Source organism: Saccopteryx bilineata, chromosome 3 (assembly GCF_036850765.1).
Source record: "Saccopteryx bilineata isolate mSacBil1 chromosome 3, mSacBil1_pri_phased_curated, whole genome shotgun sequence".
Taxonomy (NCBI): Eukaryota; Metazoa; Chordata; class Mammalia; order Chiroptera; family Emballonuridae; genus Saccopteryx; species Saccopteryx bilineata.
In genome coordinates, this window is record NC_089492.1 from 126,161,753 (window position 1) to 126,175,976 (window position 14,224).

A 14,224-nucleotide genomic window follows, 5' to 3' on the forward strand; every position below is an offset into this window, starting at 1 on the left:
ATGATAAATGCTTACTGTGTGCCAAGCACTATTTAATGAATGTTACACATATTCTTTTAATGTTCTATGAGATAGATATATTATCATGCTTATTAAACAGATGAAGAAATTAAGGCCCAGAGAAATTAGGTAATTTTCCCAGCTAATAAGTAGTAGAGTCAGGATTTAAAAATCCATGCTCTTGCCCTGGCCAACTAGCTCTGTTGGTTAGAGCATCTTCCTGCAGCACAGATTGCCAGTTCAATCCTTGGTCAGGGCACACACAGGAACAGAACAGTATTCCTGTCTCTCTCTTGCTGTCTTCTTTCCTCTATCTAAAAGCAATAAAAAATGATAAAAAAAAGTCCATGCTCTTTACCACTCTGCATATTATCTCAACAGCAATAAAACAATAAGAAACTATAAGACAATGAGAAACTCCTTTTTCTCCTAATTTCTTATATTTATAATCTCACATAGTATATAGTAAAATTGAGTTAATTGATGAGTAGAATAAATTAATATAAAGTTGCTAATGTAATATATATTAAAACTTTACCTTTTTAATAGTGTAACTTACAGTGTACAGTATTTGAGACCATAAATTCTTTCAATAATTAGTTCATTCTTTATCATTCACCTAGTTTTTATCTTTGGATGACTAATGCTATGATTAATTTAAAGCTTGTAAGTATGTCATGTAATATAGTGCTCACAAAAATGAGGGGATATTTCAGAATGAATATGAAGTGATAAAAGATCCCCTACTTGTTTGTGAGCAGTGTAGTTCTACATCTTTCAATTGCTAGTAATGAAAACTAAAATTTTTAGATATTAGGTTTTATGGTAGAAGCTGTTTGAAAATATAAAATTATAATATGATGAAGTCTTGTCATTTTTTTCTTATTTTCTTTTTCATCCTAGTGGATGTTTCTTCAACTTGTGCCTTCTTGGAATGGATCATTAAAACAGCTTTTGACTGAAACAGATATCTGGTTTTCTAAGAGGAGAAAAGGTATGCCTGAAATTATTATTGAAAACTTGTTTGTTTTAATTGCAATTAAAATCATTACAGAACTAGAAAGCTTTAATGCTAGAGAAGATGTTAGTAATTTTCTAATTCAACCCCTCATTTCCACTGAGAAAATTGATACTGGGTAAGAAAAATTCCTTGCTTAGTATTAACTGAATTATTATTCCTTGAACCATGTTTTGATGCCCCAAACTATTGTTTTTCTCATTTTATCACCAACAGATGTTGGTGATGAAATTTGTCTTTTGTTTGATCATGTGGAATTTTCCCTAACAAATTAAACCTTGTATTATTAGGCATTAATTCTTAACAGAAGCCATGGACAGGCTTCTGTCTTTAACCCCTGAAAGTGGATGCAATTTTATCTGTGTGTATTGTATTGGGGGAGGGTTTTCCATACCATTCATCAGATTGCCAAAGGAGACTGGTCTACAGTGGGTTAAGATCAACTGCCTTACAATCTTTCTTATCTGGACAGAGGTAGAGCATGCAGTATATTTTTTACTTTCTAAAATATATACAGAAAAAAAACTTAATGGCCCTCAGTGAAAGAAAGTAGATAACTCTTAATCCTTAGTTCATGATTTTCTTAGTTTCCCGTCATTTTTGGTCCATGCATGGCCATCTTTTTTGTTTATTTTTAATAATAAAGCAAACCTCCAAATATTAATCCTCAAGTAGAACATTAAAAACTGCAGTCTGCTTATGTGCTTTATTCCTGTTGTGTTTGTTTGACTTTCTGCAACTACTGTCTTGGATTTTGGGTTTATTATTCCTTTGCTTTAAAAAATTGTTATTGCATGTGTATGTATATCTTCACATACATCATATAGTGGTATACTGGTAAACTGACTCTCTGAAAAAATAATCCCTAATTTCCTGTACTTTTTAAATTTTCATTTTACAATTTCCCCAACATGGCTAATTTCAAGCTATCAACATAATATCCTTGCATGTGGAGTTGGGAAAAAATGCAGACCATCTGCTCCTGTGAGCCAGTAGAGCCAGCAGAGCCAGCTCCAGCACACCCCAGGACACTGTATCATTTTTTTTAGTTGTTAATGAACTATATCATATTGTGGACTTGATTTTCATTTCCTTAAAACAGAGAGATTGAAGAGCTCTTTATGTGTTTATTGGCCATACTTTCTTTTCTGTGAAATACCTGTTCAGGCCATTTTCCTATTTTAATATTGTATTCTTTTCTTAATGATTTGTAGCCATTCTTTCTATATATATTTACAATATATATTTATACGCTTTTTTTTGTATTTTTCCGAAGTTAGAAGCTGGGAGGCAGTCAGATAGACTCCTGCATGCGCCTGACCAGGATCCACCCGGCATGCCCACCAGGGGGCGATGCTCTGCCCATCTGGGCACTGCTCCGTCTTGGCTGGAGCCATTCTAGCGCCTGAGGCAGAGGCCATGGAGCTATCCTCAGTGCCTGGACCAAATTTGCTCCAGTAGAACCCTGGCTGCAGGAGGGGAAGAGAGAGATAGAGAGGAAGGAGAGGGGGATGGGTGGAAAAGCAGATGGGCACTTCTCTTGTGTGCCCTGACTGGGAACCAAACCCGGGACTTCCACACATTGGGCTGACACTCTACCGCTGAACCAATTGGCCAAGGCCTCTTTATATATTCTTGAAATCAGTTCGTCATAAATATGTGTTGCACTATCTTCTAGTTTGTAGGTTATCTTTAATGAATAGAAGGGTTTTTTTGGTTTTTTTGTTTTTGTATTTTTCTGAAGCTGGAAACGGGGAGAGACAGTCAGACAGACTCCCACATGCCCCTGACCAGGATCCACCCGGCACGCCCACCAGGAGCGATGCTCTGCCCACCAGGGGGCGATGCTCTGCCCCTGGGGGGGGGGGTCGCTTTGTCGCGACCAGAGCCACTCTAGCACCTGGGGCAGAGGCCAAGGAGCCATCCCCAGCGCCCAGGCCATCTTTGCTCCAATGGAGCCTTGGCTGCAGGAAGGGAAGAGAGAGACAGAGAGGAAGGAGGGGGTGGGGGGTGGAGAAGCAAATGGGCGCTTCTCCTATGTGCCCTGGCCGGGAATCGAACCCGGGCCCCCCCGCACGTCAGGCTGACGCTCTACCGCTGAGCCAACCGGCCAGGGCCTAATGAATAGAAGTTTTTAATTTTAAAATTTAGTGCTCTTTGTGTCTTGTTTAAATCAATTTTGTAGAATTATTTTTTGTATTGAGATTTTCTAGCTTAAAGCCAGATAAATAATAATTTATCAAGCTCATGAACCAAAAATGTCTAAAGGACGATACCAATAAAACCTAACTTGATATACTTATAGACCAACATAGTAAACTTTTATCTTAACTCTTTAGTACTATATTATAGTAATTAAAGAGGGATCAGAGAAGAACCCTGGCCAGTTGACTCAGTGGTAGAGCATTGGCTAGTGTGTGGAAGTTCAATTCCCGGCCAGGGAACACAGGAGAAGCGCCCATCTGCTTCTCCACCCCTCCCCCTCTCCTTTATCTCTCTCTTCCTCTCCCTCAGCACCATTGGAGCAAAGTTGGCCCCAGGTGCTGAGGATGGCTTCATGGCCTCTGCTTCAAGAGCTAGAATGGTTCCAGTTGCCACGGAGCAATGCCCCAGATGGGCAGAGCATCACCCCCTCGTGGGCATGCTGAGTGGATCCCAGTCAAGCGCATGCGGGAGCCTGTCTCTCCTGGTTTCTTAATTCAGAAAACTATATAAAAAAAAAAAAGAAAAAAAGAGGGATCAGAGAAATTATTGGAGAAAATTAAAACGGGGAGAGATATAAAAACTGAAAGAGATAAGGAGGGTGGAGAAGCTAGAAAGATGAAGGGCTCAATAGAAACAGTAGATGTTAGGTAAATGTTGCATAAAAACTTACCCTTATTTGAGCTCCAGATGGATTAACCACAGCAGTCCATCAGAAGAGAAATTATTCTGTAGCCAAAGTGACAGAAACCAGAATAAGAAGTAGTAGTCCACTTCTGATTTTCTCACATTAGTGTCTCCAACCCAGCCTTTGTAGTGTAGAAGTGTACAGTTTATTTTTATTTTTAAAAATTTATTAATTTATTTTAAATGAGAAGAGGGGAGATAGACTCCTATATTCACTCCAACCGGGATCCACCTGGCAACCCATCTGGGGCTGATGTTCGAATCAATCAAGCTATCCTTGGCACTTGAGGCTGACACTGAGACCAACTGACCTATCCTTGGTGCCCAGGGCCAGTGCTCAAACCAGTCGAGCCACTGGCTGCAAGAGGAGAAGAGGGAGAGAAGGGGGACAGGGAGGGGAAGAGAAGTAGATGATGGCTTCACATGTGTGCTCTACTGGGAATTAAACCCGGGACGTCCACACACAGGCTGACACTATCCATTGAGCAAACCATGCAGGTTCTTAAATTTAAATTATTTTAACAATAAATACTACGTACATGTCAGATCCATGGCTATAATTTCATTATATCTTTTTTTTTTTTTAAGTGAGAAGTGGGGAGGCAGAGAGACAGACTCCTGCATGTGCCCTACTGGGATCCACCCTGCAAGCCCACTAGGGGGCGATGCTTTGCCCATTTGGAGCCGTTGCTCCATTGCAACCGGAGCGATTTTAACACCTGAGGCGAGGCCATGGTACCATCCTCAGCACCTGGGCCAACTTGCTCCAGTTGAGCCATGACTGTGGGAGGAGAAGAGAGAGAGAGAGATAGAAGGGAGAGGGGGAAGTGGGAAGAAGCAGATGGTCTCTTCTCCTGTGTGCCCTGGCCAGCAATCGAACCCAGGACATCTACACACTGGGTCGATGCCCTACCACTGAGCCAACTGTCCAGGGCCCAATGTCATTATATCTTATTTTGTTTTTGAATAGAGAATAAGTTAACTAGTGTTTATCACGTGTAGCTAAAGCATAAGTTAAAAGAATCCCAGAGACATTTCATGACCTGTGTATCTTTTGAAGACCCCTGAGTGAGGCATTGGGCTCTGGAGTTCTACTGGAGTTTTCAGTGCCTTGGAGAGGGTAGCCGGGAGAAATACCATAATCTTAACTATCATTCTCAAGCATTTTTTCCCGATCTTGCTGCAGTGTTATCTCTAAACCCCAAAAAGTATACAGCTGAATTATATCAAAGGTCTACTTAGGACCAATGTTAATTTCCTGGGGCTTTTTTCTAAATTTCTCCAAGTTTTTATCCACACACCTGAGGTTTATAAAATCCTTGAAAATATTGAATCTAGCTTGTTTGTATTCTAATAGGTGTGTGTGTTGGGGGGGTATCCCCGAACTCATGAAAACATTAAGAAAAATGTAAATTAGTAGATTTGAAAAAATAGCTATCTAATTGAAATTGTTTTTTACAGACTTTGAAGGTATAAGCTTCCTTGAAACTGAGCAAGGAAAACCATTTGTGTCGGTATTCAGACATTTAAGGTTACAGTACATTATCAGCGATTTGGCCTCCGCAAGAATTATTGAACAAGATTCTCTAGTACCTTCAGGTAAGAGAAGATGATGAAATTATGATTTTAAGAAATATCTGTCTGCTTATAATAGTAATATATATCATGGAAAAGAATAATAAAACTTGGACACTTGATTTACTGTCTACTTCTCTACTCCTGTATAGTCACATAATGTGTTTATATGATCATTCCATCTAATACCCTAGCTCCCTAGTAATTTGACCTCAATTCCAGTAATATTTATGTTTGCTAAACATTAGGCACTCGCCACCCATGGAAACACCATGAACCTTGTAAACCAAAATTTGGCGTCAGAAATATGGTAGATTGCAGGCTCTGTGTTCATAGCTTCACTCCCTTTACATTGTTATATGATTTGTAAGCCCTTCACTTTCTACCAGTCTTTCAACCGTCTCCTGCTGTTTTCAGCCCTAGATTTTATGATAGGTCAGTTGAGTCACTCTCAGTCACAGTTGTCTTCAACTGTTTGTTCTTTATTTGGAAAATCCTAAAACTAAATTAAACTTTCTTTGTTCCTTTACCCTCTGCTCTGTGCTGAGTACTGCTGCAGAGCATTCTACCGCTTTGCACTGGTGTCATTGCAAACTCACATTTTACCATGAAAGGTGGACCTTGGGACTCCACCTCTGCTCCTGTGTTCAAGCCTCCTAACCAGTCATCTCACTGTCAGCATGGAAACTCCTGCTTTCTATATAAATATGAAGCAATCAGGCAATTGAAATGAAAATTGATCTTTTCATTCTATATAGTGTCCCAGAGTGCTCTCCTTCATTCATATGATTAAGATTATAGTTCTGACCTCTCCCCTGAGTTTCTTCTTGGATGTCCAACTGCTGGCTAGCTATCTACAAATTGCTTCAGTTCATCTGTTCAAAACAGTACTTATCTTTCCCTGATAGCCCCAATCTCTGCTGTCACTTTTCTTCCTGTGTTTCCTGTATCAGTAATCAACATCATTAATAACCCAGCCTCAAAAAAAGGCAAAATCCTGGAAGTCATTCTGTATTCCTCCTAAACTCTTTCTCCACATCCATTCACTGCTCTGTAGATATTGTTCGTAGATAATTTTCAAAATCATCTTCTGTTGCCTACCACCACTCCATTATTTAAGACATTGTCATCTCTTGCTAGATTACTGTAGCACAGAATGTATCTGTGTCCTTGTTGGACCCTGAAGGCCGTATGTTTTCATCTTTTTCTCTCCAATACATGGTATATAGTGTTTGACAAGTTGTAGGCATTCAGTTAGTATGAACTAAAATTTTCTAAAACAATATATTAACTTATAAATGGACTAATAGTGCATCTACTCTATCAAATAAGTTTGGGTTCTAGCTCCTAACCTACAAACTTTAAAGGGAAAGGGAAAGTAAATATGTGTGGATTCTTCATTTTTCCAGGTAATATGTCAGAATATGCATTTAACATCTATTATGTAACATAGTCTTTGAAATTTATCAAGGCAGTTGTCCCCATTTTTTAGATGAAGAGATGTATAACTGTTCTGTCATACAGCTGATGAGAAGCAGAGCTCAAATGTAACCCCAATTCTTGTTCTAAAGCCCATTTCGTTTTCATTACATCTCACTGATTACTTAAAAGAATTCTGTTATTCTCTTCAAGTTTGTATCTCCAGTTGTAGAAACTTGACCAATGGTGATTCAATAACTTTGAATATCATTCTTTTGAATATTCTAATTAATTTTTTGGCTTTTGATAACAAAGTAATAAAAGTAGATATATGGTCCCTTTTGCATTTTGGGCAAGAAAATAGCTCTCTTGTAACTCTATATCAGGAATTACTGTTTTAGGAATAATGGGGAAATCTAATGTTTAATATTTTTGTAAGTTAAAAAGTTAATTGTTAAAAAGTAATTGCTAAAGCAGTATGAGTTCTGGTAAAGTGTTTAAAATGAAAATATATAAATCTATGTAATATTATTCAGAAAATAGCTTTGAATTTTCTGTACACTAAATTTGTCATCTTTTGGAACTATATATTTAGGTTATATACAGGAGTATCTTTTAACCAAACTTTTTCTTATTTTTTTACTAATACTTTATACCTAAATGTTCTGTACAAAATATTATTACTTATCCATATAGGAATTTTTTATTATATAAACTTTTTCTCCTTCACCTTCATGATCTACCTCGTCTTATGTGTTACATGTGTTTTTTGCTATAAGCTTTATTGGTTATAAGTAGATTTTTGTCTGTGTATATACCTGAAAATATACTTTTATTTTTCACTTAAACAATAAAATACTAGGCAAGTTAGGAACATATCTTTTTGTTTGTTTTTTAAAATTTATAAATCTAAGACATTCGATTTTCAGATAGTATGTTTTTAGAGGTCCTCTTCTCCATATTATTTGTCTAAGACAAGGAAAATAATATAAATAAAATCATTCTGACTTATTTATTTCATTAGAAAAATACTGTGCTTACGCCCTGGCCGGTTGGCTCAGTGGTAGAGCGTCAGCCTGGCGTGCAGAAGTCCCGGGTTCGATTCCCGGCCAGGGCACACAGGAGAAGCGCCCATCTGCTTCTCCACCCCTCCCCCTCTCCTTCCTCTCTGTCTCTCTCTTCCCCTCCCGCAGCCAAGGCTCCATTGGAGCAAAGATGGCCCGGGCGCTGGGGATGGCTCTGTGGCCTCTGCCTCAGGCGCTAGAGTGGCTCTGGTCGCAACATAGCGACGCCCAGGATGGGCAAAGCATCGCCCCCTGGTGGGCAGAGCGTCCCCTGGTGGGCGTGCCAGGTGGATCCAGGTCGGGCGCATGCGGGAGTCTGTCTGACTGTCTCTCCCCGTTTCCAGCTTCAGAAAAAAAAATACTGTGCTTACAAAACTGCTGTAGACTAGGTCTGCAGCTACTGGTACATGGAACTGTCAAATACCACCTTGATGTGCCCACTATGAGTTTTTGTTTTGGACTTTGGTCCGATAAAGTTTAAAATAAGTGCTTAAATTCGTTTTCACTAAGTGGAAGTTTCTTGATGGCATCTTTTCATAATCTTTCCACTGAACACTAAACTCTGCCAAAAAGAATTCTGGCAAACTTTGCCTAGTGTATCTGCCTTTTGGAGATATGACTGTATATAATTATATTAAAAATTCGGCATAAAGGATTAGGCTTCACTTATTTTCATCTCATGTTCTCAGACTCATTTTATCAGGGATTCATATATATATATGTTGTCAGCATTACATTTGAACTAGTGTTCTGTTGATTTAATTTGGACTGCTGCTACTGGATGAAACAGCAATGATCAGAAAGATTTCTAGTACAACATTTTGCTTTTTTAGATTAAGACAAGAAAGGAGGGACAAAATATGTACCCATGTTTTTAACTTGTTAAAATGCTTTTGGTTTTAAAGGAGATTATTTAAATGTTTAAACTTAACTTTTAAGATATTTTCAATATTGCCTGACCAGGCGGTGGCGCAATGGATAGAGCATCAGACTGGGATGCGGAAGACCCAGGTTCAAGACCCTGAGGTCACCAGCTTGAGCGCGAGCTCATCTGGTTTGAGCAAAGCTCACCAGCTTGGACCCAAGGTCGCTGGCTCGAGCAAGGGGTTCCTCGGTCTGCTGAAGGCCCAAGGCACATATGAGAAAGCAATCAATGAACAACTAAGGTGTTACAACGAAAAACTGATGATTGATGCTTCTCATCTCTCTCCGTTCCTGTCTGTCTGTCCCTGTCCATCTCTCTCTCTCTGACTCTCTCTGTCTCTGTAAAAAAAATTAAAAAATTTTAAAAAAATTAAATAAAAAAAAGATATTTTCAATATAATGTAAGATATATCTTACATCATATTGGAGAATATATATGTGTAAACCCTTCATTCCATTTTATAAGTGAAAAAAGCCATACTCTGTCTCTAGATCAGTGAATATCAAACTGCATGCATATCTATTATTGAATAAAGAAATCATTTTTATGGGAAAAGATGAACCTTTAAAATAAAATATAGAACAGAAAATTTAAATCTGAATATACTACAAATAAGATACACAATATGTGTGTGTGTATACTGAACCCCATAAACTTTGCTGCTAAGGCTTTATCGAATACAAATTGTCTGTGGTCTAGATATTTAGCAGTTATTACTTAAAGCAGCAAGAATAATATTTGAGGAAAGAAGCATTCAAAAATGTATTTATAGAGAGGTTTATGGAAAAGTATCAAATCAATGCAAGTCATTTGGATACCTTTATTGGTCTTATAAAATGAAAATCCAGATTTTAATTACACTAGAGTTTCCCCCTTCCTTTATTCTAGGTAGAGATTGAGAATTTTAAAAATGGAAAACTATCCTTTTGGTTGGGAATAAATAAGAGCAGAAGAATAAATATGGTGTTAAACCAATTCAACTTCTATTTTTAATATATCTATGTTTTATCTAAAAGAATAAAAATTTCACCCTGGCTGGTTGGCTTAGCAGTAGAGCATCAGCTAGGCATGTGGAAGTCCTGGGTTCAATTCCCGGCCAGGGCACACTTCTGCTTCTCCACTCTTCCCCCTGTCCTTCCTCTTTATCTCTCTCTTCCTCCTCTCTCAGCCAAAGCTTCATTGGCGCAAAGTTGGCCCAGGCGCTGAGGACGGCTCCATGGCCTCCACCTCAGGTGCTAGAATGGCTCCATCCACAACGAAGCAACGCCCCAGATGGGTGGAGCAATGCCCCAGAGGGACAGAGCATCACCCCCTGGTGGGCATGCCCGGTGGATCTGGGTCAGGCACATGCGGGAGTCTTTCTTACTGCCTCCCCACTTCTAATTTCGGGAAGAAAAAAAAAATTAAAATTTCAGCTTACATAGACTTGTTTTGTGGGGGAAACTATGCTTATTATTGAAGGAAAATATCATTTTTTATTCCATGTAGATTAATTTAAGTTAGAATATTTTATTTTTACTAATAGTTATCTAAGTCTAATGTGCCAAAATTATTACTTTGGTGTGCATGATTCATCTGATAATTTAAAGATGGTTTATTTTCCATTAATTAGTTATCAATTTTAGATGAACAGTCCATCAGTTTTTGTTAAAAAGTTTGTAAAAACTGAAAATATTGCTTTAGACTGTTTCTCACAAATAAAAGTTATTATGAGTTATGAAAAGGAAACTATTAAATCCAAGAATATACTTTTTTACTAAAGATTCAAATTCTAATTTAAATATATCTAATCTAAGTAGAATCTACCCTAAGGCAAAGCAAGATAGTACTTACTATACTTCAAATCTTAAGCCTTATTATTATAGCATATTTATAAAATATAATCTACCAGCTTTACTAATGACTTATTCTAGTCTTGAATTTTGAAGTAGTAACAATTTTATGAACTTCTTTAAATTCTTTAAAACTTTTACATCCTTCCATGTTTTTTATTATTTTTATTATTTATTTTTATACATTCTAGGATGGCTGTCTTCTGTGTATAAACAGCAGTGGCTCGCTATGCTCAGGGCAGAACAAGACAGTGAGGTGGGGTGAGTATGTTACATTGTATCATTGTTCATTAGGGAAAAGAAAACTTCTGGAATATATTTTTAAGTGCATTTATTATATTGAAAAATAAGTAACAGTATTGAAAAATCAAGAGCTATTAAAGTAGAGCAAAGATCATGTAATCAACTTTAATTCTTCTATTTCTATAACATCAATCTTGTAAATATTTTTCTGGTTAATTACTATAATGGAATATTTGAATTGTCATTGGCTATATTAATAAAATTGAGTAATTTATATACTTTGTTTCACCTAGTATTACGATTTTCAACATATGGAAATATTACTTAGAATAATGCTTTCATAAAACATGATTTTCATATTATGTATAGGTAAATTAATTTTCTTTTTTGTGATAGTGTTGTCAAATTCTGATAGGTTTTTTGAAGACTTTTTTTTTTTTATCTTTTTTTCTTTATTCATTTTTAGAGAGGAGAGAGAGAGGGAGAGAGACAGAGAGAGAGAAGGGGGGAGGAGCTGGAAGCATCAACTCCCATATGTACCTTGACCAGGCAAGCCCAGGGTTTTGAACCGGCGACCTCAGCATTTCCAGGTCGACACATTATCCACTGCACCACCACAGGTCAGGCTTTTGAAGACTTTTGAGTCTAAAATGAATTAACTTCATCTAGTTACAAATGCCTTATGCAAAAGCATATGACCCCTTACAAAATATGGGAAAGAAAATTCTCTCTTCTTTGAATTCATAGTGCTTTGCAGTCTACAGAAGTACTTAACACATTTATTATTTGAGATTTATATTAGCTCCTTGGTAGGGGAAGAGTGAACAGATAATCCATCTTTGAGTAGATAGAAGAGGCATTAAGCCCTGGCCGGTTGGCTCAGTGGTAGAGCGTCGGCCTGGCGTGCAGAAGTCCCGGGTTCGATTCCCGGCCAGGGCACACAGGAGAAGCGCCCATCTGCTTCTCCACCTCTCCCCCTCTCCTTCCTCTCTGTCTCTCTCTTCCCTTCCCACAGCGGAGGCTCCATTGGAGCAAAGATGGCCCGGGCTCTGGGGATGGCTCCTTGGCCTCTGCCCCAGGCGCTAGAGTGGCTCTGGTCGCGACAGAGCGACGCCCCAGAGGGCCCGAGCATCGCCCCCTGGTGGGTGTGCCAGGTGGATCCCGGTTGGGTGCATGCAGGAGTCTGTCGGACTTTCTCTCCCTGTTTCCAGCTTCAGAAAAATACAAAAAAAAAAAAAAAAAAAGAAGCGTTAAAATATTTTTTTACCCCCAATTCCTTTTAACCCATTTTTATATTCCAAAGGACTTTCTAAAATAATGGCCTAGTTATGTTTCTATCATAACAGTGAGTGTATGTATGAAAGTGTTATATGAACTCATGATAATTTTTTTTTTTCATTTTCTGTTGCATGAGGTTTTGAACTGTTTCTATATATTTCTGCATCGCTGATTCCAAATCTGAAATCTGTTTTTTGGTGTTGCTCTAGTTTTTATGCAATTTTAATTTCTCTTTGTTACAGATAATGCCATGCATTGGTTTTTAAATTGGAGTTAAAGGGCAACGACTCTTGGATTGAACATAACCACAAGGCAATTAATGTTTTACAAACATCACATTTACATAATTTTAGTTGTTTTTAAATGTAAAAAATTATTATCTGATAAAAACACCCTCTTATTTTGTTTTAAGATTCAATCATGACTTCTTCGAGTAGGCATAAATGTAAGAATAGTCCTGACACCTTCTGTTATATATGTGGCTGTTACACACTTCAGCGTCAAAGGCGCAGTATTTCATCATTTGTGACATATGCATATATTGCTTATTTTCAAGTTCCCCTTGGCGATCAAGACAAGAATTGGGCTCCTCATATTATGTGTCATAATAGTGAGGAAATGCTTCGTGACTAGACGAAAGGAAAACGCAAAGGAATGCCTTTCGGTATTCCCATGGTTTGGTGTGAACCTAAGGACCACAGCAGTGACTGTTATTTCTGTCTGATCCATACAAAGGGCATTGGCAAGAAAAAACGGCGTATGATCGCATATCCTAATATCCCTTCAGCAATACGACCTATCCCACACTCTGAGACAATCCCAGTTCCAGTTTTCAATGGTTTTATTTCTTCTAAAGACAAAGAAAGTGAACATGGTGATCAAATATATTTTGATAAGATGCATGAGGAAATGGTTGTAGAATCTGAAGGGTCTACTTCTGATGCTAAGCAGTCATTAACCCCTCAGCAGTTTAGCCAACCCGAATTGAATGACTTAGTAAGAGATTTGGGCCTGTCAAAGAAAGCAGCTGAGTTATTTGCCTCTAGGCTTCAAGAAAAGAATATACTTTACCGGTCAGCTAAAGTATCCCATTTCAGGAAGCGTGAACAAATTTTTGTGGACTTTTTTTCCAAAGACAAACACTTTGTTTAATGTCATATCAGTAGTCTTCTTAGCCAGCTAGGTGTTACCACTTACAGTCCAACAGAACGGCAGCTATTTCTTGACAGCTCTAAATGGAGTCTGAAATGTGTTCTCCTACACATCGGTAATGTTTATGCTGCGGTTCCAATTGGTTATTCAACTTATCTGTGAGATTATGACATAAAAATTGTCCTCGACTTTCTGAAGTATGAGGAGCATAACTGGATCATTTGTGTGGATCTTAAAATGGTAAATTTCCTGCTAGGACAACAGAGAGATTTCACGAAGTATCCTTGCTTTCTATGTTTGTGAGACAGCTGAGCTTGGGAGAAACACTGAACACAGAAGGAGTAGCTGAAACGTGAAGCTCTGGAAGTAGGGTTGTAAAATATTGTGAATGAACCTATAGTTAATCAATACAGGATCATTTCAGGATCATTTTTCCCCCCGCTTCACATCAAACTTGGCTTAACGAAGCAGTTTGTTCAGACTTTGAATAGAGAAAGTGAATGCTTTCAACATATTATTTCTGCTTTTCCTGCCTTGTCTTTTGAGAAGGTAAAAACAGGTGTATTCAATGGACCTCAAATTCGAACCCTCATACATGACGAAGAATTTGCCAGGAAGATGAATAAGGAGGAGAAAGCAGCATGGCAGTCTTTTGTGGCAGTTACAAAGAACTTCCTTGGCAACAAAAAAGCAGAAAATTATGAACTTCTGGTTCAAAGGACGCTGTTGGCTTTCCACAACATTGGATGTAACATGAGCATTAAGATTCACTTCCTGGGCCTAGGGTGTGGAGGACCCGGGTTCGATTCCCGGCCAGGGCACACAGGAG

The 14,224-nt window shown here is 38.2% G+C and overlaps 1 protein-coding gene across 5 annotated transcripts in view; it reads left to right on the forward strand.

The window, feature by feature from the left end:
* Positions 1 to 14,224, forward strand: part of GMCL1 (germ cell-less 1, spermatogenesis associated) — a 48,013-nt gene that overhangs the window by 19,460 nt on the left and 14,329 nt on the right. For all 5 annotated transcript variants that reach the window (XR_010730299.1, XR_010730301.1, XR_010730298.1 and 2 more), the window contains exons 8-10: positions 904 to 994; positions 5,369 to 5,506; positions 10,914 to 10,983. Coding sequence is in view for 1 of the 5 variants with exons in the window: in XM_066267319.1 (XP_066123416.1) it covers positions 904 to 994; positions 5,369 to 5,506; positions 10,914 to 10,983 (299 nt within the window). In the remaining 4 variants the exon portion in view is untranslated. The remainder of the gene's footprint in view (positions 1 to 903; positions 995 to 5,368; positions 5,507 to 10,913; positions 10,984 to 14,224) is intronic.